Source organism: Pristis pectinata, chromosome 18 (genome assembly GCF_009764475.1).
Source record: "Pristis pectinata isolate sPriPec2 chromosome 18, sPriPec2.1.pri, whole genome shotgun sequence".
NCBI lineage: Eukaryota > Metazoa > Chordata > Chondrichthyes > Rhinopristiformes > Pristidae > Pristis > Pristis pectinata.
This window is the reverse complement of record NC_067422.1, coordinates 19,013,337-19,040,997: the sequence shown is the minus strand read 5'-3', so window position 1 is coordinate 19,040,997 and position 27,661 is coordinate 19,013,337. Positions and strand designations below refer to the sequence as shown.

General features: G+C 39.6%; 1 protein-coding gene across 1 annotated transcript; it reads right to left on the bottom strand.

Annotated features, from left to right (window-relative positions):
- Window positions 1–195: 195 nt before the first annotated feature.
- Window positions 196–24,319, bottom strand: LOC127579770 (ras-related C3 botulinum toxin substrate 3). The gene is made up of 6 exons (XM_052032675.1): window positions 23,815–24,319; window positions 8,840–8,911; window positions 8,642–8,759; window positions 7,444–7,506; window positions 6,112–6,271; window positions 196–1,751 (listed from the first exon to the last, which is right to left on the bottom strand). The coding sequence occupies exons 1-6, from the start codon at window positions 23,847–23,849 to the stop codon at window positions 1,621–1,623; spliced, it is 579 nt and encodes a 192-aa protein (XP_051888635.1). The 5' UTR covers window positions 23,850–24,319; the 3' UTR covers window positions 196–1,620.
- Between the last annotated feature and the right edge of the window lie 3,342 nt (window positions 24,320–27,661).

Genomic DNA, 27,661 nt, shown 5'->3' with positions numbered 1-27,661 from the left:
CTGGACAAGTACTGGAATCACTAAGGCATAATAGGTGATGGGCTGAGCACTGATAAAGGAGATGAGTAATAGATAGATACATGATAGTTAACAGAGACATGATTGCCTTGATTCTAAAGAGAGTACAATTTGTTATCAAGGGCTATTTCAGCTGATTCTTTAGAACATATCAAAACATAAGAAATGTATTACACAGATCATAAAGAAAACAAATCAAAGCAATGAGGATACTACAATATTTAATGAAATTCATTTTAAAACACAATTTTGGTTCAAGAGGTTGCACCTTGAGAATGTATTAGAAATCCTCAAACTTGTATGAATGCATTTAAGAAATCACAAAAAACAAGACAAAAATAAACAGTGACATTTCTGGGAGAGTCAGCACTCTCCCTGGGTTAAGGCTAGGATGTTATATTAGAATAAAGTATTAGGGCTCAAATCATGCAGGCCAGTGATACAAATGAAGAGAAGACAGCATGTTGGCAAAACTGGTTTGTTAGTACCAGCTGGAGCATGTGAATGCCACATTGCTGGTTGGAAACTGTATATTGCAGTTTCCATATAACATGTAGAATGGAGAAACCCTGATCAATTATCTGTCATAACACAGGTCTGCTAGTGTTGTAATAAAGTTAATGGATACAACAGTTAAACACCGACTTTACATAACCAGCAGAAAGCCTTTATCACGCAAGTCTTTCACATACACAAGCCTTTTTTTTTACCCCCCCTTCCCCGCACCCCCACTTTAAATTTGCATTTTACCCATGCTGCATTCGGTGATCCCATATTAACCAGAGCCACTTACAGGAAGGTCAAAAGTATGCCTACAATAATTAACACTGCAGTATCCCTCATTTTGATTTCCTGTAATGAGTGTAGTTTAAAAAAAAGCCAAAACAAATTGCGCAAGTTAATTTACACAAATATCTAACTTCCATGTGCTCTGAGGGGCTCAGAATATTAAACAGGACAATCTGTTTAAAATATTGCCACAATAGATGGCAATGCAAAAGGAGTCCAGACTTCAATAATTGTTGATGTTATCTGATAAGCACTGAAGAATGCACAGGTCTAAACTTCCCAATGATATTAAACAGCACCAAGAAGGGCAATTAACTGACATGGAGGTCTAAACAGCTACTGCACAGAGAAACAAATCAGGGATCATGCTAGCTGTCAGTGAAGTTGTAGACAAAGTAGCTTAACGGAGAATCTGAATCCATGTTCTTCAAATAGTCCAGCTTCACATTAAAAATCAAAAAGTTAAGCTCACAAAGATGAAATGACCCATTAATACTGTTTCCACAATGGAAGAATAAATTTGGCAATCACTGCATTGAGTTGGATAAAACTACCAAAAGTGGGGATACTGCAGCTTAAAACAAAATGGAGTCCACTCATGAAGACAGTCACATTGCCTCACATTAAAAATCCAACACATCGCTAAGAGAGTAATTACTGACTTCAGGACTTGATGCTCAAGGCTAGCTGTTCCAACAAGAGAGGCGACAAGAACACTCTCTTCTGCAGTCTCATTCCACACAGGGCCACGATTTGGATAAAATACCAGCAGATTGCGTTGCCGTGAAGGTATGGTTCTTGGACAGCCTCTTCCTAGAAAACAGTGCACTTCTTTCTACGCTTTTTCACAGGTGGTGGACACAGCACGGCTCGAATTGCTTCATCAAAGACCGTCTTTAGACCCCGCTGAGTAAGAGCAGAGCATTCCAGGTACTTCACAGCACCTGCAGGGGAGAAACAACTTTGAAAATACAAATCACATCAGATGTTCAAATTCGCCATGCCAGTGCATTTAGTAATGAACCTTTCTATTTGGCCAGTTTCCAAGTGGGCAATATATGCAAGGTCATGTATACACAATCTTGATGTATCACAGCCCTTCCAACTTTAGTAGCAGACCACTAAGTGCAAATATTTTAAGTTCAGCTTTTGTGTTTTGCCAAAATGGTTGACAGCAGACCAGAATCTTGACAGAGATCACTCTCATGATGGTAAGGAGTACACACATATGGCATTAAAAAAAATGGATATGCCATTAGGGGCTCTTTTGCCTGCTTTGCCACTCAAAAAGATCTTGCCTAACCTCTTACCTCAGCTCCACTCTCCTGCCCTAACCTGTATTCCTCCATTCCCTTAATATCTAAAAATGTCAGTGTAATGCTCCTTGCTGTGAACCGCAAGGATTCATTACACTGACTGAAGAAATTTGCCAGAGTCATGTAGCACGGGAACAGCTCCTTCATCTTACCAGATCCATGCCCACTGCCAAGTACCCATCCACACTAATCCCATTTATCAGCACTTGGTCCATAGCCGCCTCTGCCTTGGCAATTCAAGTGCTCATCTGTAATGCTGTCTCAACTAACAAACTTAATCCAGGTGATAATGTGGTTTGATTTTATTTCTGATTTGACTCACCTCACATAATCATGAAAAACCCTGGTGGGTGCCACTGCTGGAGTTCCAACTACTGGACACTGGTCAACAACCTTTGCTGGCCAATGCACAAACTTATCAGGTCATATAGTTGACCAACATTAATAATATGAAGGTTCATCAACCTTAAATCTCAATTCTGTCCCACTCTTCAGAGCTGCTGCCTGACTTGCTGAGTATATCCAGCATTTTATGTCTAGTTCAAATTTTCAGCTTTTTCTCCCCCCAACTGAAATAAATCCCCCAACTGCTTACAAAGATGAAATATCAGCAAAATTGACTGATAGGAGGCTTTTTTTTGTACAAGTCTACTCAGAATTTTCAATAAGTTTTGGTATGCCAAAATGAGATACGGAGTTAGGTCACTCATCAACTAGGATTTTAAAATTGCAGAAGAAACTCAAAGGGCTGAATAGCCTTCTCTTCCTAGATCTTTACAGGTGATGTCAAACTGTATCCATTTCATTGTAGGCTGATGATAAAAAGTTAGAAGATGGCCACAGTATTAATTGAGCCTAGCTTTAGGGTGGGGGGGGGGGGGGGGGGGAGAAGAGGGTGAATTTAATGAGGTTAATAGCCTAAGCAAACAAGGAAACACAAAAGTAGCTCAACACTGGCAGGCTTTCCCAGGGGATTGGAAGTGGAAGATTTCTTCACTTTCTCACGAGCTGACAATAAAAGTCAACAGTGCCCTCAGAGCAGAATGGAGGATGGACTGCAATTCTCCCAGCTGCTAAAACAAAGGCCTCTTTCAGTCCGTGCAGACCTCCTCCAGCATCATGCAGAGTCTTTATTTTCATACAAGAAACCCAATACCGGTAATTATAGGTATTCATGCATTTCAAAACTAAACATCCCTGAGAATTTATTACAAAAGATTATTCACTTTACACAAATAAGAGTACAGGTTATTTCATACCTTTACCTTTTCTTTCTCTGCATGAATTAAGGCAACAGTCACTTGCCCATTATTCCAGTTCCTTACTAACTTACCTTCGTTTGTCACATAGATATCAGAGCTACCTAGCTTAGCAGTAACTCAAGGCAATCTTTATTACTGACCACTGAAATCAATGGATTGAGCCAGGGTACAATGTGCTGACATTAGTATTTAGTGCAAGACTAGGCAAGGATAACCTGTCAGGATCATCTAGTCACTAAGGATTAAAGTTATTCTCAATATACAGCAAGTCCCTATGAGTAAGCAGCCCTGGCTATAAGAGCAGCAGCTTACTAGCAACGTGTAACAAGGTGAAATAGAAGCACTATTTCTCAGTAAATTTGTTTGGAAATTGAAACACAATGGTAGATTAATACACATGGCTGCTGAGACCACACCCAAAAATTGTCAACACTGATCATTAGTGTTTGCTTTTGAAATGAAAATTGAAGCTTAGTGCTGAGCTACCCTACTTCTGCTGTGAAAGTAGTCTAACAATAGCAGATACCAGATCAGCAATTACTGCATTACATTCTTCTTCATCACCAAGGTATTCTGCTTGGAAATAAATTTATGGTCCTTAGGGTCTTTCAATGCAGTCTGGAATTTGTATTCATTATTTTGCAGCAAAATTTACCTATTAATCAGCACAGAGCTAATCAGAAAAGTACAACATAAATTGCAATGGTGTGTTTACATAGAGGCTACAGCTCCCCTCAAATGAAAAAAAACTTTGGACAATTTAATTGTGTAATAGTCAAAATTATGAAACTGCTTTTTATTCCAAATTGTTTCTTAAATATTTTACCCGGCTGTATAGTGACTGGAAGAATAAAGATGTTTGTTATTGAAAGTTCTTCTTAAAACCAATTTTTTTTTGCTCTCTTCTAAAATTGTTTGGCTGTTCATGTTTCAATTTTACAGGAAGAAAATTCTTTACAGGGTGGTAAATGGGACAGAATCTGGACAAAATAGAATCTTAATGCTACAGTTTTTTTTTGACCCTATTTACTTTGTGTCACAGAAGGCCATTTCACAGTGTCTCCTACTGTAGCCATACAATTCCTGATTTTTATTAGTCCTTGTTTATTTGGAAGTTTGAATGTTGTTTCCAGCTGGCTAAGCTGTTGGATAGTTGAGCAACAAAAGGGCTGCAGACTTGCATCCAAATGCATTGCACAAAAACAAAAACCCACGTGCAAACTGAGAAAATAGCAAATTACAGAGCAGCTCAATGGAATGTCCCCATACACAGAAACACATCAGTAGTAGAGGTTTCCTCTTAGTCCTTGCCTCAATAATAAAAATGAAAATGGGTTCACAATAATTAACATCATCCATTAATTTTTTTAAAAATGTTCTTCAGTGATGTTCACTAAGCCAATGTGACCAAATTGAGGTCTAAAAGCATTTTCCCCCCCAGAAATGACAGATCATAGCAAATTCTTTAATAAACTTGACTTCTTGACACAAGAGAATATAGCTGATGTACAGTTCTCTCAAAATTGAGTTTTAATATTGGGATTCATCTCTCAATGCCTGAGTAACAACCCATTTCCAGAAAAAAATCCAGGGATTTTTATTCAAGATCGATGTACAGTGCAAATCTCTTCCAGACTATGATGCAGAAAAGGCCTACAAGGATGTTTGCAAGTCTCGTCTACAATATTCCTCACATTCAACCAGACTTTATATTCTTGAATGTTCTGCTAAAATGCGTGGTGTTTTAAAAAAATAATGCAGCCGTGCTTAGGTATTCAACAAGCACACTACAGTCCACAATTCAAAGAGGAAGTCTGAAGTGATAATAGGAAGGGCACAGAACTAATTAATCTTAAAGCTGTTCATCCATCACGTACACCTAGAATATTAACAGTCCTTATCTTTCTCATTCAGATGCCAATTGGTGCACTGAGCATTTCTATCACATTCTACTTCTATTTCAAATATTGATTCGTTAGACCCCTTTTCATTGTAAGAAAAGTTATCCAGCAAATATCAAAGAAAATTGCCTGATTGTTTACAGAGATTAACCATTCCTGAATTGATGCTATTCTTTTCACAAAAGCCTTGATAAGGTGGGTGCTATTATTAACAAACATACTGGTTGTCCACTAAACAGGATCATCTTTGCAGAGGTTTATCTTACACTGTACTGATTTATACCCTCCTCCCAAACCAAACAATGTAAACCAAGCCTATACTTATAATGAAAAGACTAGGCATTCAAGAAGCAAATACATTCATCTCAATGCCCCTGTAAATCCTTTTCTAAGAATTCTTTGATCAATATATAGGAGAAAGGATTTCATTGCTGTCGGGACTGCCAAGGATTAACAAAAATAATGACACAAGACTAAGTTAAATATTTCACAATGTCAGATTTTTGGTATATTAAAACAAGGTTACAGCTTCAAGTCTGTAAAGATTAAATGTTCTTTAGCATCAGTCCCCTTACTCATTTCCACTGCTTTACTTCATTGTTGGTTTGCTCAGAGCACAATTAGAAGGCTGGAACATATTTACATTAGAATCCCAAGATGATGGCCTAAGGGTACTTAACAATGATTGGGATAGAAATATCTTTGTGTACTTGTCTGTAGACAAAATTTTCATTTCAACATGGCCACTGCACCCTCCCAAAGTGTGTGTTAAAGGGGCAAAGTTCTCATGTTCCACAATTCCTCCTGGACCTTAGCACTACTCACCTATCTCCCTGGCCATCGCCAACCCCTGTGGGTATGTAATGGGTGCCAGCTTTTTATCCCTTAGCCTTTCAATGGTGTCCTTATCATCCCGCAGATCCAGCTTTGTTCCCACCAGGATTATTGGCGTGTTTGGACAATGATGTCGCACCTCTGGGTACCACTGCATGGAATTAAAGAAAATTTGGAGCTTTATACACATCAAACACTTTTTCCCCCCATACTGTTTTCATCTAAGCAACTCGATCTAAATGTTATTTCATTGTGCTTTGGATTCACACTCATTTCAGACGGCACCAAGATCTCAAACCTATTTCCCCACAAGAATCTTGAGGGACCTAATCCTAATTGACTGAAAGTGAAAACAAAAACTGAACTGGGGAGGCAAGGTGATGGGGTGCAAATATTTCAAACATGAGGTTTAATTACCTCAACAAGAACAGTGCCAATCAGTTACCTAAACCAAAGACTAAACTGGAATGTGCACAATCACTCAAGCCAACACTGGAGGAACAGTGGTGGAAACACAAGAAGTTCCTGGAGCAAAATGGAGGGCATGTCTCTGAAGCAGTGTCAGGTTGGAGGAGCTGCGAAATGAGATCCCCAGCCCCTCCCAAAACTAAAAGTGATAGAGACACAAAACAAAGGGAACTGTAACCATGACAGGTCAGTTAGCTTATGTAAAGAGAAAACTTTGGAAAAAAATCTAGCTCTTCTCAAAGGATGTTAACTGATGCTTGCAACTTTTTTTGATTGTTTCTTAAAGGCCTAGATTTTTCCTTTTAAATGATTGGATGGACAGGACAAGTAGTCTTACATCTGCAAAAAAGACTTGATCATTCCTGAAAACTTCAATGTCAGAAGTCAAGCCCGCCTGCTAATCGACCATAGCAGCAAGGTACTGTGCTCTCAAATGGTGGCACACTGTTCCAGATCTCAACCAATATAGCAAAGGCAAAGATAAAAGACATTTCCTTTCCATTGGGGTGGTTGGTGGGTGGGAGGGAGGAAATCTGTGCAACCCATTCACCTGAATATCACCTTGGTTAAGGCACAATGGATATGCACTTGGAAAACGTAATTATGAACAGTTTCCATGTGTAGGTGTCGGAAAAATAACTACACATATTAATCTTATACTACCAGCAATAAACCACTGCAAAAGAAAAGGGAATCGGGAAAGAGAACAACATTTATGTGCTTCACAACCACTTCGAACATCCTTCACAAACTGAGAATCCAGGTTAGCCTGCACCTTTAAAAGATCCTGTACCTACAAAGATACTTCATGTGCCAGCTTTATTTTGAGTAAACAATTCAAAAAGCAAACAGTACCTTTGCTCTGACATTTTCAAAGGATGCTGGACTCACGAGTGAAAAGCAGATCAAAAACACATCCTATTAACAAAAAGGAAAGAAAACCAAAGGAACAGGTTACTTGATCTGATAAAGGCCTCATCACCGTTACCTGGATCTCTGTACAATTGTTATTAATCAAATTGACACAGATGCTTAAGTGGTGCTTGCATTAGCTGAGATTTAAAAAAGTGAACTTTTAAAATAGAAAGGGACAGGGCTGTGGAAGTAATTGAAGAACTAATCAGATTTATGCAGGGCAGGTCCCATGCTCTGATGGGGTTACTTCTACATATATTGAAAGTTAAGGGAAAAGATGCATCAAATGTATGTACATAAAAAAAACTTAGTAAATAATTTCTGGGAGTGAATAAAATGCAGTACACACAATATTTGGATTTTCAAAAGATGTGATAAATCAACGTGTGTGTGTAGGTGTGTAATATAGTTAATACAGAAGCAGCAGCGAGGGGGGGAGGGTGAAATTAATACTAAAGGACTGCATCAAAATATAAGATTCTAATAAAATTGCTTAATGATAATGTTACTGGAAAATTAACCTCAATATAGAAAAGTGACACATTTTGATAAAAAAATGGAGACAACAAATTCCTTGGAAACTAATTGTGTAAATGAGATGAAAGAAGAGTGAGGAATCAGGGAATACAAATCCAAAAGTTAATAAATTAGTACAGATTCGGGCTAATAAGGGACAAAACAAAAGGAAACAATTTTCAGGAGTCATTTCTAAGCAATAAAAATTGAAAAGCAGAGATGTTAAATGTGTAGAACTTTGAACCACAATCTAACTGTTCTTGTCTCTACTGTAAAAGGATTTGGACGCACCAATGAAAGTGCAAAAAAAAAACAGATTTATCAGAACCAAAAAGGTTATACCCATTTCAAAAGACCGAAAAGACTGGGGCTCTTTCCTTTAAATGATGAGCAATTTGATATTGAATAGTCTTCAAGAATTTGAAAGGTATAGATGTGGGGGAGGATGAGGTAGTGCTCATAAACATGAGCCGCTAATAAGTTGTCATTACAAGAGCTGGTTGTAATGACAGTAGACAGTGTTATTTGGATAATAATGGAGGATTTATAAAATCCAAAGTGCAACAAAAAGAACTAAACTTGAGGAATAGAAAAAAACTGTTTAAAAAGAAAGCCACCATACCGTCTGTGGGTAGGAGAGTGGTCGGAGTCGATCATAATCTTCCTGACCTGCTGTGTCCCAGAGTCCCAGATTCACTGGTTTTCCATCTACCATAACATTAGCTGAATAGTTGTCAAATCTACAAAATTAAAAGCCTTAGAATTAAAAATATGAACAGGTTAGGCATTATTGAGAAGGAATACTACACTCAGTACTTACACTGTTGGGATGTACTCTCCAGGGAATGCATTGGTGGTGTAGCTGATGAGTAGGCATGTCTTACCTACAGCACTGTAAAACAGGAAAGACAGTGCCTTTAGTTAAAATGTTTAAAGAGAGTGCCAATAATTTGTAATGTGCAATAAATTAGAAACATCTCAAACGTACGAACTCATAATTCAACCAGTTATCTTCCAAATATAGTAACCCATCAAAAACGTTAACTGCATCGAATCATCCTGCTCATTTTGAGATTGTGGTCTCTGGCATCTACATTACTGCTCGTATTTCAAAACTGCAGCACTAAATTCCCAGTATGCACTTATGGCATAAAGCATACAACAAATGATTCAGTCACTAGCTTTGTGATTAATATGAATATATAGTCTGAATTCCCACCGCACTCTCCAAATGCACAAAGGTTTTGATGCACTGATAGTTTATAGATTTCCAACACCTATAAATCCCACACAAATATGCATGATCTTTTTAATCAAACTGAATGTAATACCATTTAGTATCAACTGCATTCCAAGTATTAACAAGCATTAACATTTAGGAAATTAGTAACCAGTCGTATTTACTGCATGAATTATTGAAACTTGTCACAATCATTTTTACAAGATCCGTAGCAGTCCATAGTGGCAATACCAACGTGTCTAATGTAGAACTCTAGATTCTATATTCAAATCTATTCCTGCTGGAATTCAAAAGATAAAAGGGACTACTGATTGCATTAAATCTTTAAAGAAAGAAATCGGTGTTTCTTTACAAAAATATTGTACTGTAGATTTAAAACTCAGCAAATGTGGAAAGCCCAACTATAGAAAAAGCGTAGAGCCTGACTTTGAACGTACATTAATATTGTTTTGGACAATAATATTTGGAGTCACCAAGCAGAAAGGCAATCCAGAAGAAAAATACTGCAGATGTTGAAAATCTGAAATCAAAATGCTGGAAGCATCTTTATAGGCAAAAACAGAGTTAATACTTCAGGTTAATGATCAGAAAAATCAGAAATAAAACAAGTTTTAAGCTGGAGAGAAAGAGGAAGTCAGTGAGGGGAAGGGGAGGGAGGAAGGGAGGAGGAGCAGGGTGGTGCTGGTAGAGGTAAAAACAAAAAGGGCAGGTCTAACAGGCTGGAGACCAGGAGAGATTGAGTGAGTCATGGCAGTGGTGCCAGTTGAAAGAGGGTAGTAAAAGGTGTGTCTGGAGGTTGCGCAAATAGGAGATAAACATAATCTGAAATACAAGAGGATGTAGTATAGATAGCACAGTGGTTAGTACAGATGAGTACTTGATGGTCAGCATGAACATGTTTCTGTGCTGTATAACTCAATGACTGTAGGAGAGGAAAGGAAAATAAAACTAGTGTCAGAAATGAGACATACAGAACCAGATGGCCAATTATCTGAAATTGTGTTTGACATCAAGTCCTGAAGGCAATAATGTCATACAGTCGGAAGACGAGGTGCTGTCTCTTCATCTTCACAGAACTTTGTTGGAATAGTGTAGGAGACCAAAGGCAGAGAAGTTAAGAGTGGGAATGGATGGAGAATTAAAGTGACAGGCAACTGGAAGCTCAAGATCACCCCTGCAGACTGAATTCCACAAAGCGTGTGCCATTTGCATTTAGTTTCCCCACATCACTAGCGCCAAATGCAGTACACCAAATGGGAGGTGGTAAATCACCTGGAAAGAGTGTTTAGGTCCTGGAAACAGGATCAAAGGATACCGACTTCAGTTCTCACACCAAGGTACGTGTTTATCTTGGTGCAAAAAAAATTAGTTTTTTTTTTACTATGTCCGATTCTTATGGATGTCCAGTTGTTCTTAATGTTGTGATTGATTGTCTAACAAACCCTCAAGTGACCAGTTGCAATGGAAAAGAGCTGCACTGATGCTTTGTTTCCTTTGGTGCAGCTTTTGGTAAAATTAGGAACCTCAAGGAAATTAACTGCATGCAGCCTTCCACAAAGTGGATCGAATCAAGTTGGATCTGGCTGCTGGCTCTAATGGGGAAAGAGCCAATCACTGACATGTAGGTGTTAGACTTTCACAGCCCTGCTGTAGGTCAGGGAAAACACGAAGTATCAGAAATACTGAATATAGAAATACTGGTGTCTGTCAACAGATTCTAAATGGTGTCCAAAGGCCGAGCCCGTTTGTCCCGGGATTCCCCAGCACTGTGCTGAGTCATCCATTTCTGTGATCCTACGGCAAGCAGACCTCATGTGGGATCAGAACCCCAATATATTTGAGTGCAGATTTCTAAGCTGGACGTTGAGAAGGGAAAAAAAAATACAAATTCAGTTACTTATTTTTTTAAAAACTTTTTTAAAATATATTTTTAAATTATAAAATAGACGATCTATTATTAAAAACAAGCAAATCTTCTCTGTTTGTCAGTCAGAAATATTTTACAGACTGTCACTGACTTTGACAGGAGGCAAGTTCCACCCCAGCCTTTCCTCCACGTACAAGTCGTCAGAACCCCCTGGGGGGCCAGGGCTCAGTGGCACACTGCTTACTGCTAATGCCTCAACATCTGACTGTAGAACTAGGAGACCCAGAATGACTGGACCTACATATATGCAACCAAGTTAATACAGGCATGAGAATAGTGGGGGGGGGGGGGGGGGGGGGGGGGGGGATGTGGTTAGTCTGGGTGGCACAGGGCACAATCTGGCCCTAAATACTTCAAAGTACAAAGAGCAGGCTCTTCCCATGGAGGCATTGACCAGATGCGGTCCACATTATAACAAAGCACATGCACTTGTTATCTTGACTGGATAATTTTTTTAACTGGTGATAGTGGGGGAGATAAATATTGACTGGGACAAAACAATTTCCTGTTTTGTTTTGACTAGTTGAATGGGACCTTTTATACCCACCTAAGTGGGCACATGGAGCCTCTGTTTGCCTTTTCTTCTGAAGGTTTACATTATAGTGAATGCTGACCACTGAATTTTAAATGGGGTGAATTGCCTGTGAATTCTGATCCAATTGCCATCATCCCTCTAACCCACATTTTGGGATGAAAACACATTTGATCTTTACACTGGTGAGAATGCAAGGTCAATGCTTATTGATAATCACAGCTTGCATGCCATCATGGAGTAAAAGCAAGATCAGGTGGCTGAATTTGAGGAGGGCTTTCCACAGTCACTCCTGATTGATGAGGTCAAAAGAGGTCATGTATAATGGCTGGTGCTGAACTTACCAGAAGTTGTTGCACAATGAAGATCGTGTCCACTGTGTGAAAAAACACCACAAGTCCATCTTTACAAAATCCTCAAAATTCACCAGAAGGGCAAGTGAACCAGCAGCAGTGTTCTCTCCAACATCCCCAGCAGAGGCTCTAATTACACCCAGTTGTCTAGGTTGGGCAGGCCATGTTGTTGACATGCCGGACACAAGTCCCCAAATAAAACGTCTACTCCCAGGTCCATCAGGGTAAGAGATAACCGGGTTAACAGAGGAAAAAATTAAAAAGGTGCACTCAAAAATTTCCTTGAAGAAATGAAACAACCCCATTAACTCCTGGGAATCTCTGGTCCACAACAACTCGAAGTGAAGGAGGAGCATTCAGGATGTTATTGAAAACCACAAGGTTGTGCCTCAAGAGCACAAAGGGGCCTGACATAAATGGCAGAGGAGTGGACCATCTCACAATCTACCCACCCATTCAGCTGCTGCCTGCTGGTCAATGGAGAGTCTGCTGTTCACACAATGGTCACATCAACCACCCGAGAATCCAGAAGAGTGGAAATAAATCCTCCTCAATCCTAAGGAACTGCCTAAAAAGACTAGAGGTAGTCACTTCCTTTGGTCTGGTGGCCTAAAAGGTGTTAACCTTTTACACCACTGAGCTTTAAAATGAGTATTTAAACTCTGCTAAAACAATAAGTGAATTAAATGCTGACATACAAATGGGTATGGTACTCGTCTTCAGTGGCAAAGATAAAAAGATTCTTATGCCCAATCTCATTGTAAATCACATACAAATTATTCCAGGACTTCCAAATTAGGGCCCTTGGGTCATGTGCAGTGCCTCATTTAAGCTTTGTGATTACAGAAATACATACATGTCTTAACAGTATGGAAGTGGGAGTCAGTTGGCTAAACACTTAACATATTCGTTCTGCCAATCATGATGCCACCCTCTAATTACAGAATGTTTCACAATTCTGTTACATCTGAATTGCTACAATTGTTCATTTTATTCCTATTTTTCATTTCCAGAGCTTGAAGAGTATGGTGTTCAGTAATAACCTCACCCCAAGTGGGATAGGTTAATCATAAGAGGTTTGTAATGACCCCAAATGTCTAAAAATGGATGCTTGTCAGGCTTGTGATTAGCAGCCACAAAAGGGACAAATTATCCAACTCCACCAAATCTCCAAGGTGGTACTGAAGCTAGATTAAATGGACCACTTATCTTTGGGTTTGTGGGCACAAGAACCGGACCCTTAATTCTTGTCCAACCAGTGGCATTCCTGACATAAAGACACTGGACTCAGTAAATTAGCTCCAGGGCAAACCCAGTATATTCAAGTCTCTGCCCATCTACATTCTCAGTTTTTCCTTCTTCCCAGTGAAATACAGCATTGGGGATTTTCTTACTCTTCTTTAAACTAGTGTCAATGAAAAGTGTGCCCAGCTCACAAATCAAATATAAAACTGGTCTAAAGAGCAGTTTGGGGAAAGAGGCCTAGGCTGCTTGCCTTAGCACATCAACTTTGTATTGAAAATGTAGTAGGGAGAACAGGATCAGAGCTCTAGGATCAGGTGGCATCAACATGGCATTGATGCCCATGTACAGGGGATTACTAATAACATTCTCCCTCATACACTACCCTACTAGAAAATATATTGATTCATAAATGTGGCTCGGAAGACTCCCTAGTTTGATGCCCTAACAGATTGCAAATATAGTGTAAACTTAAGCAAGATGCATTACTGGTTCATTTATATCCCAATAAGAGTCAGCACCTTCAGGTCAGAAGGAATTCAAGAAGGAAAATGGCAAGATTTAAAAATATTCAACATAAAACACGGTGAATACAAATATTGATAGTTCCAAAGTGAAACAGGGGATTGGTGCTTTCTTCAATTCTGTCATCCACATCACTTTGTCAGTGGGCCAATAACAAAATAAGCAAACACTCAGAAAATCAGGGACAGCATCTATGGAGAAGTGACAAGGTGCCTTCATTAGAATTTTGGAAGTCTACCGTCCCCTAGATACTGAAACATTAGTTTGTACGGGGCAGAGGGTGGGCAGATTTTATTCAAGTTTTTGAAACCCAAGAGCTGATTATTCATTCCCCTATGGAGAATTTACAGTGATTTTTCAATCTAATATCACTGGAAATTCAATCAGATGTTAAATCACATAACTTAAAACATATGGACATTTTTCTTGAACTCATAGGAAAATGATCACTGACCATGACATCAGAGCTGTAGACTGGACTCTCAACACAAATTATTCTACAGCTGTGTCAGGTACATTAGATTATGGCCAAATGGCCTGCCAATGAAGAGACATCAAAAATAAAGCTAACTGGCTGAAAATCTTTATTTTGTTTTTACACTAGTGCACTTCTCTTGGTCAGTACATGGGAACCAGGCTAGGGCTATGATTAACTATTGTTGCTGAGAGACAATACTTAAATGTACATGCTCACTGTGTTTGAAGGGCAGACTAAATTCAACACCAACTGTTCTGTTATCTGCTGAAACACGAGCTGTGGAGAATCAAGTCCCTTACCCTCATGGTCAAACTGTTGGTTCTTGCAGCTTCTTTTAGATTTAGAGTGGGACTGTCAGGTTAGGATCAATTAGTGCTCAATTTCAGACAAAGAACTTCAGAGAAGATTTCAATTTCAGAGACGATTCTTAGATTTATGATTTATGGGCATTGGAGAAGCACAAGCTGATTAGGGACAGTTAGCATTGCTTTGTGAGGGGCAGGTCATGCCTCATGAGCCTGATTTAATTCTTTGAGGATGTGACGAAGCACATTGATGAAGATAGAGCAGTGGATGTGGTGTACATGGATTTTAGTAAGGCATTTGATAAGGTTTCTCGTGCAAGGCTCATTCAGAAAGTAAGGAGGCATGGGATCCAGGGAAACTTGGCTGTGTGGATTCAGAATTGACTCGTCCATAGAAGAGGGTGGTTGTAGATGGAGCGTATTCTACCTGGAGGTCAGTGACCAGTGACGTTCCACAAGAATCTGTTCTGGGACCCCTGCTCTTTGTGATTTTTATAAATGACTTGGATGAGGATGTGGAAGGGTGGGTTAGTAAATTTACAGATGACACAAAGGTTGGTGGTGTTGTGGATAGTGTAGAAGGTTGCTGTAGGTTACAACAGATGCAGAGCTGGGCTGAGAAGTGGCAGATGGAGTCCAATCCAGAAAAGTGTGAAGTGATACACTTTGGAAGATCGAATTTGAAGGCAGAACACAAGATTAATGGTAGGACTCTCAGCAGTGTGGAGGAACAGAGGGATCTTGGGGTCCATGTCCACAGATCCCTGAAGGTTGCCGCGCAGGTCGATAGGGTTGTTAAGGTGTATGGTGTGTTGGCCTTCATTAGTCAGGCGACTGAGTTCAACTCTGGTTAGACTACACTTGGAGTAGTGTTCAGTTCTGGTCACCTCATTATAGGAAGGATGTGGAAGCTTTAGAGAGGGTGCAGAGGAGATTTACCAGAATGCTGCCTTGATTGGAGAGCACGCCTTATGAGGATAGGTTGAGTGAGCTAGGGCTTTTCTCTTTGGAGTGAAGGAGGATGAGAGGTAACATGAGGTGTACATGATGATAAGAGGGCTACGTGGGAGGGAAGGGTTAGATAGATTTTAGAGCAGGATAAAATGTCAGCACAACATCGTGGGCCAAAGGGCCTGTACTGTGCTGTAATGTTCAATAAAGTTTTAGATTAATAATCAAGGGAACTGCATTAATTGCTCCAAACTCACACCACCTAAGAATCAATAAAGGCAGAACAATTTCATCTCACCCTACTGGACTGATTTCACACCATATAACTGAGGTTAAAGGGCAATATTCCAATCCATTGCTCTACTTAAATTCAAATTTGAAGAAAAGATTGCCACTAAAATGATTTTTTTTTAACAGATTCTGTAAGATGGCAACGACTATGTCATTGATAAAACTGGTTACAGTGAATCTGTGTGTACATGTGGCATACATTACACAAGTGACTACAACAGTTTACTGGCATTATCATCATTTTAAATACGCTATTGCCAAAAAGACACAATAGCAAATCACAGCCAAGCTACCTCATGCAGGGGCTGGTCAAGTTATGATAAATATATAGCTCAGCACTGTTCAGAATACAAATTCACACAAGCTGGTAGCAGAATTAATACAAAGCAAAAAGGAATACCTCACAATTTAAACCAATTATTTTTGATTTCCACGAGAAACTGGGCAGAATCTATTGTACACCAATCTTATAACCTACCTCTCCAACACCAGAATATAATAAAATATCATTGAAGTTTTCCAGTTTCTGTAAAAAATAATTGGCTAACACACACACACACACACACACACACACACACACACACACACACACACACACACACACACACATATAAATAGAACAAAAATAAACTCCTATATTTTGTCTTTCAGAATATTACTGACTGAATGCAGAATGAAACATACAGGTCACCAGAGACAGTGGATTTGTTTATAGCTTTTGAAATACAAAACAGATCATTGGTTTCATTCTTAGATATAAATATACCTTTTGATGATAACATTGCTGTGCATTTATCAGAATGTGATAGTGTATTACTGTGATTAAAATTAAATAATTAAAAGGAGATAAATAGATCAAAAATTCAATTTAAGAAGGAAAAATGGGGAGTGGCACCCGTAATAGGCAAGTGTTTTAAGTTATTCATATCATGTGGAATTGTTCAAACAACAGCTTCATCCCATTATCTTAACACAAAATTTAGGAATGTGGCAAGTAGGCATAATGGAGGAAAAAAGCAGAAATTGAACTATTGTCGTTCATGGTACTTGTCATTTTGTAAAGAAATGCTTGCAAAAATTTAAAATTCAACAATACAGTTCACATCAAGTTCCTACAGAGATATCTTTGTCAAAAAGATCCTATTCTTTTCATATCCCAGTTAGCAAGACAATGCATTTTGGTCATATACTGTAAATTAATTCTGCAGTTCTACACAATCCACGTTTACCATCATTTTTACAAAGACCTCAAGTACAACATTTTAAATAACCTGCCCATCATACAGAAATTTAACACCCCACACCCTCAACAGTACAAAACGTCAGCCACTTAAATGTTGCTAAGTAACCAAAAGCCCCAATTCTTTGTCGAAAAGCTGCATCATCTGTTAGAGGAGATAGCACATTCCAAGCAGAGCCCAGTATCTCACACGACTCTTAGACACTCCTCATTGGTTAGTGATGATGTAATGAAAAAAGGGAAGAAACCTGCATACACATAGAAAACTAAAATGCATTTCACCAGCTGTATCACCAATTCTAATGCAGTGGTTAATAAAGGTGTGCTTTAAACATTTAAATTGTATCCTTGATAGCACATCTAGCACAGCATCCTTTAAAAATATCCTTGCAAAATAAGGTTGAAAAATTTCCTTCCTAACAAGCCAAATTGACACATATATTTAGTGAGCTAATGTGAAGGCACAACTTGCAATTTGAACTTGAACATTTTACAGTGACATTGTTCTTCTGTTGCTGGGCTATGATACTGGCAGTCTCCAGTGGTTCATCCAAAGAAATTCTCCATGCACCAGTCCAGGCACCTGGTGCTGGCAAGACATTCAATCAAACGGTCATCATTCCCCATGCAACAATTCCGCACAAACAAAATTATGTCACTGGTCAGAAGCACAAATTCTGACTGAATTTCTCTCTGGGAATACTGAGGCCAACTGTACTATCTTTGTTGTCACCATACAACTTCATCTGTTTCCATGCACGTCAATCTTTTAAAAGCTACACTTTTACCTTGTTAATATATAAAAACATAATATCAAATTAAATACATTATTTGCAACATTGACCATCTCAATATATCAAAATGGGATGTACTTTGTGTGTCATTTTAGTCTTCATGTAAAGCATTTCTCTTCAACGTGAAGAGGTGGCAAGTATAAATGCTGGGTTTACTATGGTACAACAAATAGTATTCCCGCAAAGAGGTAGAGAGTAGAAATATTTTGGACGCTACATCTAAGACAGTTCCCTATCCCAGAATCATGGCCAGTACTACACAGCCCAGTAGTGTAGGCATGGCTGACTGATCAAGTGACTTGGAAGAGATTTTTCCATTCTACTCCTGAATGCTGCAGAAAATGTGGCAACAGTCAAAACAGTACGGATGGCTTGGCAAGAAATAAAACAAGCAAGCAATGGTTAGGAGATTAAAAAAAACAGCAGATTTAGATTAACAAGTCATTCATGAATTATGGCAATGCAATGAGAAAACAAAAAAAAATAATGGTTATGAAGTAAACCAGTTTCCTTGTAGACTGAAATCTGTGCCTGGATTACTACAATGCCTCGTGGCTCAGGGCAAGGACACAGTAGACAAACTGTAAAATAAAATTCAATTTAGCACTGAGCTGATTGCAATAACACAGAAACCATGCAAGGCTGATTCAGATCTAAGATTACTGAGATGCCAGTGCAAGGCTCATGGGCCAGTGAACGGAATAAGATGAAGCAGTCACTAATCAAATTTGATAGAAATTCAATTTTTTTTGAATAACAGAGATGACATGCTGATATTTGCAGCAGACAACCTCCATCCAGGTCCCTGCAACCGTCAACAAGCATTAAATGGAAAGAGTCCAACAGATGCTATTCCTTTGTGGTTCTAGAGCTGAATCTCTAAAGTCAGTTGCTTGGTACATTCCAGAACATCACAGAACAGCAGGAAACAGCGAGTTGAGGTAAATGATCATTTTGCAGACTTGAAGATGATCCTCCGAAAGATCTGTGCTAGGACAACCGTTGGATGCTTTGATTTATGCAAATAACTTGCAAGTTGGAACATAGAGGCAAATTTTGAAATCGACCATGGCATCAAATGTGGACGTGTGGCAAATAATGAGATGAAACCAACAAACCAGGACAACTGATGGACGAATGAATGTGCAGACAAGTGGCAGATGACATTTAGGAGAGAAGTGCAAGATGATGCGTTTCGGTAGAAGGGATGGGATGTTGGAATACAGATTTAATGAGTGAACAGTAGTAGTTTGAGTTTATGAGGATGGCTCTTGGAAAGTGGCAGGACAAATTGAGAGCAAAACGTATGGACCACATGTTTCATAATTAGAAGTACTGTGTACAATAATAGGGAAGTTATGAGAAATCTTTATAAACCTCATAATTACATCTAGAGTACTACATCCATTTCTGGTTATCACACATCAAGAACGATTTGAAGGCTCTCAAGAGGGTGCAGTGATTTAGTAGAATGGTTCCAGGAAACAGGGATTTTAACCAAAAGTTTAGATTGAAGAATCTGGAGTTGTCCTTGGAGCAAAGGTTTAGAGGAGATATGGTAGATGTAGACAAGTTTTTGGCAGTTTAGATAAGATGGACAAAGAGAAACAGTTCCTTTTAGCTGATGATACAATGACTTGTGGTTTTAGGCAACTGGTATTGGTTGGAATGTCTTGTGGGGGGGGGTGGGGAGGGAGGGAAGAAATGAAATACAAATTTTTTTTTAATGCAATGAGTAGTAATAACCTGAAACTTCTCTTCAAGAGCAGTAGAAGCAGGTATGACCAAATCACTTCAGAAGGAATCTGGATAGACATTAAAGGAAATAAACTTATTGGAATAAAGGCATAGAGCAGGAGGAATGCATTTCACTGTACTGTTCTAGAGAGCTGGTCTGAACAATGTGTTGAATGGCCTCCTATGGTGTATTTATTCCATGCCTTGGACAATTTGATTGGAAATTCCTCTTACCCTGCTGAAGATCTAACATATTTATAAATTCTTCACCAGGAGTGGTGGCATACAATAGCACCTTGAATGACTTTAGTGAACCATAATTTCCACAGTTATAATATTGTTAAAGCCTAATCAATCACAAAATCATGGCCAGCACCTTCTGCCCACTACTGTCTTTAATCTTAAAAGGTAAAAATAAGGTGCTTGCATTGGTTCCTAAAATGGAAAACTCATTCAGCCGTCAGCAAAAGTTTCATACACCAACCCAATTCAAAGATCAGTCTTGTGGTTTAGCAAATTGAACAGGTGTTTATGAACTTATAGGTTGCTGCTCGGTGTGCATGTAATCGACTCAGGGAACTATGCCCATTGACATCAATAGAAGAGAACGTTTCCATAACGTTTACTTATGCAGATACCTATCTGATAGTAATGTGTGAAGCAATTCAGCTGATAAATTATAATGAAGTTTCTACACCTGAAACGCTAGCTTGTCGACATCCCTTCAAAAACCAACAGACTTGCTGTCCATATTTTCTGCTTCTTTTTCTGAATTCCAGTACTTTCAGTAATTCTCTTGCCTCATTATGCCTGCCGATTGGTGTTGTATTTCCCAAAGCTCTATTAATTGACAGTAAAATGAGCCCCAAAAATGTGGAGCAGATCCCATTTGTATCTTGACTCAAAGATGTGCACAAGATGTTTATAGTTTCTACCTTGTGAACTTTACGTATTACTAGTCAGTTTGCAAAGTTGCATAATGCAACATAGTGCTCTGAGGCACTTGCAAGGGATATAAAATGCTACATTACATTAAAGCAATCACTCCCTGACAAAATGACGTAGGTATACCTTAAAACAGCAATCACTGCAGACTAACACAGCACTCCAATTCATAGATTGATGGTATATATGTAGAACATGATCACTCAGGGGATTATATTCTATATATTACAGAACACATGCATTTCATATAGAATACTGGGAAATAAGGATCTGGAATGGATTACAAATCTAATCATTTTCCAACACAGGATTAAATTCTTCCTCAAACATTCATCATGTAGAATCACAAATGACATACCATCTAACAGGGTATTTTTTTTTATTTTGAATGTATTTATATGGATTTTAAAAACTGTTTCCTTGTATCTCTGACATCAAAATGTTACACAGTGGCATTAAAACTAACCCTTATAAACTACTCAGCTTTCCAATTAGAGGACAAAAATTGAGACATCACATCTTTAACATCATCAAGATCCACATGCATTGGCCCCTATAGTGACCTGCTCCCTTGCTGGTGTTTTAGAAGCAGCCGGCAACAGAAATGGACATTGCTGACTCACTCATCCACAATCCTCTGTACTTGACCAAGATTGGCAAACTTCTGTGGGAAGCAAGGAAACATGTTGCAAAATCTGCCGATGTGTAGTGCACCCCAATGATTGTTTGATAAGATGCTGAAATCGGATGCCTAGGCAATACAATTTTAGTTCACAAGCTTCATCACTGCTCGAAGCCAATGAAACTATAGGGATAATTATAAAAAGCAGCTATATTGCTGAATAGTGCAAAGTACCCATAAAATAAAATTTGCACGCAATTTTTGAAACAGTAATGGACTGACATTTCTCAGCACTTGCATAAAATAAACCAATAACTTAGCTCAAGTTTGTCAGTTCCTCTCCAGCACTGACCTGATTAACGAATTACATTTGTGACTACTAGGTTGGGAACAATTTGTTGGGAGACAAGCACAACTTCAGTGCACTACAACAGCTCAAAGCCAGCTACCCACTATCACTGATCCCAACATAAGAAATGTCTCTGAAAAATTACTATGACATATTACTACCCTGTTAGATGGTATGTCATTTGTAATTTACAATGTATGATGTCCTGAGTGTGGGACAAAGCTCAAACCACAAATGTGGTTTTCCAAATGCATCAAATAAATTCCTTACATATAACGCAGATAATAGAAAGAAAATGACCTACTTTCTGAAACTCAAGACACTTAAAGGAGATTGCACTGTGAACAAAGCAAAACCCAACAGCATACATTTAACATCTAATAATTTGTGGATTACAAGAAGCCTTTACCAGTTTCAAAAGGTTCAACACCCTGCAATTACACTGCCAAAAGCTCAATGACTGGAGACTTATGGAAACAAGCAAGTTATCACCCATAATCATAGGTTTCGTCATCCCTCTTTCTTCCATCCAAATCCTGACATTTTCACTGCTTTTCTCTCAGATCTCCAAACCCAATTCTTTACATTTTTTTTTTAACTTCTGCAGCCTGGTTTGGTTGGTGGAATGTCCTGCTGCTCTAGCATTTCAGATTAATGTTAGAGATTCTATGGATTGATTTTGAAATGAGTAGTGCCTATACTCAACCAGTGCTCTAAAAATATATCAAATGCCCTTTATCTCAATGCTGCTTGCAGCAACTTGCACGGCACAAAATGACAGCCACATTGAACTGCAGAACAAAAGTTGCTGTAATTCCATTAATTACATACCAGGCACTTTAATGAGGTAAGGCAGGAAATAAATTCTAGTTTCCTTCTCTCCACATAAACTGTTCCACTTGATGGCTTGGTGAGTTGACAAGATCAGCATGGCAGGCATCCAACCCAGGAAATAAATGGTTCAAGGAAGGGAAAATCAAATGGGATAATAAATCTGAATATTTGTATTCAGAAATCTTAAGTCATTGTTCAGTGAAATATTAAGAGATTCATTATTTTGTACATATTATGCTGGTGATTTGTTTTTTTAAAAAAATCAAAATCTTGGTCAATGTTATTTGCATAATGAACATCTAGCCTTTGCAGTGTATACCATCATCTCTTAGGTTATCTACCATCCTGTAAAATATCCAAGCTGTGCCTAAAGCGCTAACAATACTCTAATTGCCACCCGGTAGTATTAAATAACAGTATGAATTAAGGCTGTGCCTAGTGGTACATTATCACAACAGCCAATTTCCAGAATAACCCAGTTCTGCAGCTTGTATTATCATTGCCATCAATCAACTCAAGAAATATCTATCCTCTACATCACGCTATTAAAGTCATCAGCCAATTCAACGAATACCTACCCTCTTGATCATGATTTCATAGCCATCAGCTAACTAGTGGTTGGGGAATAACTGCCCCCCAGATCAGGCAAGCCGGTTTGCAATAGAGTATGTACTGAGAGGTGTGCCACTGTCACATCACCAGCCATCTTGTAACTATAGCTATCTGCTCTGTGTGGCTTGTGTGTACCATGCCTCACAACCAGCAGTTACTTACCATTGTGCTTCCATTACACCCACCACCAAAGCACGGTCAATCATTCACAAACATTTCAGTTATTCATTATGTGACTGAAAAGAATGGATTTTTCTGTGTGACGATAAAACTTTTTTTGTTTATCCCTTCCCCACTCTTCACTTTTAACCCTTTTCTCCATTTTTTTTAAACAATCGACTCTCGTCAGTTGGAGGGGTTTAGCCTTGCCCCAATTGTATGAAAAAGAGAAGTAAACCGGGTGATGTAGAGGCTGGAGTTGGGGGGTGGGAGGGAGCCCGAATTGCCGTTCGGAAAGCAAACGCTGCCCGCCTGGCCGTGGGTCGGAGAGTGGCCGCCGCTTCTCTCGATTGTGTCCCCAACACAACGAGGGAGGAACCTCGTAAACTCACTGAGTCACAGAATACACAGGCTCATTTTGAAATCAAATAAAAATACAGCGAACTGCTGTCCTCAGTCAAACCTCTCCAACCCAGGATGGAGAAAATACAAATGCAGCAAAACCTTATTCCTGCAACCTTTATTTTAAAAATAACAGTGCAAGTAGTGATTTTTTAAATTGCTGGGCACAGCCCTAGGCATGCAGGCATTTCAGCTTCAGACAACCCGATGCAATTTTCCCCTCACTACCCCCACCGCATTGAGATGAATTCACTTACCCGTCCCCCACAACCACGCACTTGATGGCCTGCATCAGGAGAGATTTGCACCAACGTCCCTCTTGTCGGATCAAGTTTGAGTTTTTTTTGGGGGGGGGGGGATTAAAAAAAAGAAGGGAGGAGGGAAGGAGAGGCAGAGCGCGCGAGGCAAAGATCCCGAGGTTTTTCTCCGCACCAGGCTCCGAGGCAACAGAGTATCTGCAAAGAGGTAGCGAGTGAGCCGAATCTCCCTTCGGCAATCTCCGCCAGAGCCACGGAAATTACCGAGCGAGCGCGCCCGGCTCTTGTAACTGGTGGGACCGCGGGCGCCTCCCCAGTTGCGGAATGTGGACAAAACCCGCAGAGTCCAGGAGATGCGCACGTGAACCCCGCCCCTGAAGGGGCTCCCCGCCGAGGCTTCACTTAAATGTGGCTACCTTTGCAAAGAAAAAGCTGAGGTGCTGGAAATCCAAGGTAATGAAAATTAAATGCTGGAAATACCCAGCAGGTGAGGCAGCATCTGCGTAGAGACAATACCAGTTAATGACATTTTTGTATAAATGTTGCTGGGAATTGCCCTATCCGTCAGAAATCTCAGGGTTCCCGGACAGGTGTGCATATACATGGAAGGTACAGGTGTGGTGCTGGTCAGCAATTTCCTGCATGTGCTACTTTGTTGGGCTACGGAATCCAGGGGCAGTTCACCAACCTTCTGGAGTTTTCTAGCAGTCACACCTGGAAATTGGTCTGCTGAACCTGGATTGGGATAGGACTACAGAAGGATCTCCCTGCTGTCTACAACAGGGAAAGTCATAACCATGGGCCTGCTCAACCATCTCCACTCAGCAGTTTAAGAGCTGCTCCCCAAATCACCGTGCTTAATCCTACAGCATCCAAATCGTTACCAGCAACTTGGTCACTAAAGCATATGAGAGGATAGGCCATACACTACTGAGAAACAACCTGCCCCCACTGTACAACACTACCATCCCACAATAAAGGTTCAGTGGGAGAGTTTGGTAACCTCCTCTCAAAGGTAGACATTGATGATGAAATTCACCATTGCTTTCAATGAAGATCGTGGCATCAAACTTGGCACAAAACTCGTGGTCTGCTGGGCAGCAGCTCTTGGAAGCCCAGCATAAATGACAAAAGTAGTGCGCCACCTCACAAACTATCCACTCACCTGTCCCATCGAGCGTCTTAGTCCCATGTGTGGTAGAAACTCTGGATCCCATATTGACCTCATCAGCCACCTCAGAACCCAAGTGGAAGCAAATTATCCTCAATCCCAGGGATTGGAAGGGATTAGTTACCTATAAACATATAAACACAGGTAAATCTGAAACTATTCCCAAAAATGAAGATTTCTGTTGTTGCTTTTTCATATAATTATTTCAAGAAAAGTCACTGACAGAACAACTGAAATGACCTTAATGACAATATAAAAGACACTGACTGAGAAACACCTTTAGCAACGTAGTGTGTGCTCCTTTCACAATTCACACAAAGTAATTGTCTTCATTATGGCAGCAGAGGAATACACAAAAAGACAAGTTAAAAAATATAGTTATGTATTGTGTAATTTCACTACTTTTTGACAATGTAGTTCTGATTGTAGTTAATCTGCTGTAATTTTGCATTTAAATAAATATATGAATTTCTCCCCGTGACTGTGTGGGTTTCCTCCGGGTGCTCCAGTTTCCTCCCACATTCCAACGACATACGGGTGAGGAAGCATGCTGTGTTGGCGCTGGAAGCGTGGCGACACTTGCGGGCTGCCCTCAGAACATTCTATGCAAAGATGCATTTCACTGTGTGTTTCGATGTACATGTGACTAATAAAGAAATCTTATCTCATTCCACTACAGCAAGTCCATTCATTTCAGTGAAGAGGAATAGCTGCAAGGTTGAGAGATAGGTTTTTGATAATCTACATATTTTCAGTTTACTCAAAGTTAAATAGAAAACAATTAAAATAGATTAAGTGTTTCAAAAATTTCAGAGAAATGATCAAGGGGAAGGGTCAGTGGGAGAGGGGTGGTACATTAAGAAAATGAACAGATTGGAAGGGATTGAGGATGGGGTAAGTTGAGTTGTGGAAATGATCAGGAAGGAGCTTAAAGTCATTGGCAACAAGGGTTGTATTGCAGGAGCAATTGCTAGAACATTTAAAGAAAAACCTATCTGGAAAAACATGGAGACTTCAGATTCTCCACCAGCAGCCAAGATAAGATTAAATCTCTCTCCCCCATGCCCCCCCCCCCTTGAATAACACTGAAGTATCCTTAACCTTCTATTTGAGGCCTTCTTCAGTGTGCATGGCCTGCACACATCTCATTGGCACAGGACACCTTTGTGCAAGTGAAACACTGGTTAGACCACACTTGGAGGATTATGCGTATTTAGGAAGGATGTGATTGAGCTGGAGAGAATGCAGCGAAGATTCAACAGGATATTACCTGGATAGGAGGACTTTAGTTATGGGGACAAATTGGATAGGCTGGGTTTGTTTTCCCTGGAGCGAAGGAGGCTGAGGGGTAACCTGACAGACAAAAGGAAGGAATTTTAAAGGAGAGGAGAAGTTTTGTTTTACACAGAGTGTGTTTGATATCTGGAACTCCCTGCCAGAGGAGGTGATGGAGTCAGAAACAATCGCTATGTTTAAGAGACATTTAAACAGGCACTTTAATAGGCAAAGCACAGCAAGGTACAGACCTAATAAGATCAGTGTAGGTGGGAAAAAGGTTGGCATGGACATGGTGGGCCATAGGGCACTATTCCTGTGCAGTATAACTCTATATCAAACTGTGGGCTCCACACCATTTGATGTCACCACACATGCCTGGTGGCTCTACAGTACAAGCTTCATATACAAGGAGAATCCAGTACAAAAATCTGTAAGTGTACCATGGCACACTAAGTACTTGATAAGAGATGGTTTTCTACATCAATATGTTGAGGAAACAAAGAGGGCAGAGGCTATTTTAGGCCTACTCTTGTGCGAAGAGACCTTGCGGTTAAGGAGACTTTGGAGAAGACAATCATAATATGGTAGACTGAGGAACCATGTTACAAGGTGTGGCAGTAAACACGGAACGGCTAACACTTTAAAACAGACAATATATTGTTTACTTCAAATATTCATCCCTTAAAAGCACAAAAATCAAACCAGAAAATTGGTTCAGCTGTGGTAACAGGAGAAGTCACAGATACTATTAAAAGGAAAGGGTGAAAAAGTAGACCAGGATAATTTCAGAATTCATCAAAGAATGGCCGAGGGACTGATAAGGAAAGAGAAATCTAGCATTAAAATGCACTGTAGAAGCTTCTCTAGATATGTAAAAAAGGCAAAGATTAGCAAAGTTACAAACTGAGACAAGGTCTATTATATAGGGAAATAAGGAAATGACAGAGAAATTAAAAAAGTATGTTTCTTTAGTTGTCCTGTTAATCTCTTGGTGTGATGGTACTTGGAGTACCTCTTTCAGGAGTTTGGTGTCAAGCATGTGAGCAATATGGATTGGCCATCACTGCCTATTGAATGTGTTTTGTGTCTTTGTGGAAATGTTAGCTTCGAAGAAGACGTTGGTGTTGATTTGCTTATCCTGCCAGTGGACAGCATTTTGTGGAGACAATATTGGTGGTTTTTCTCCAGTGTGTTGAGGTGTCTGCTGTAGGTAGTATGCATCTCTAAAGTTTACATGGGGGTGGGGTGGAAGCAGGAATTACTGACCATGAGGTTTCTGCTTGGTTTGAGATCTTGTTATTCAAACATCCTTTTTATCAAATGGCCAAAGGAATTACTTTGAATTTTCATTCGAGAGAGAACATTCAGCTACCTAGTGGGATTTACTTGTGACCAGGG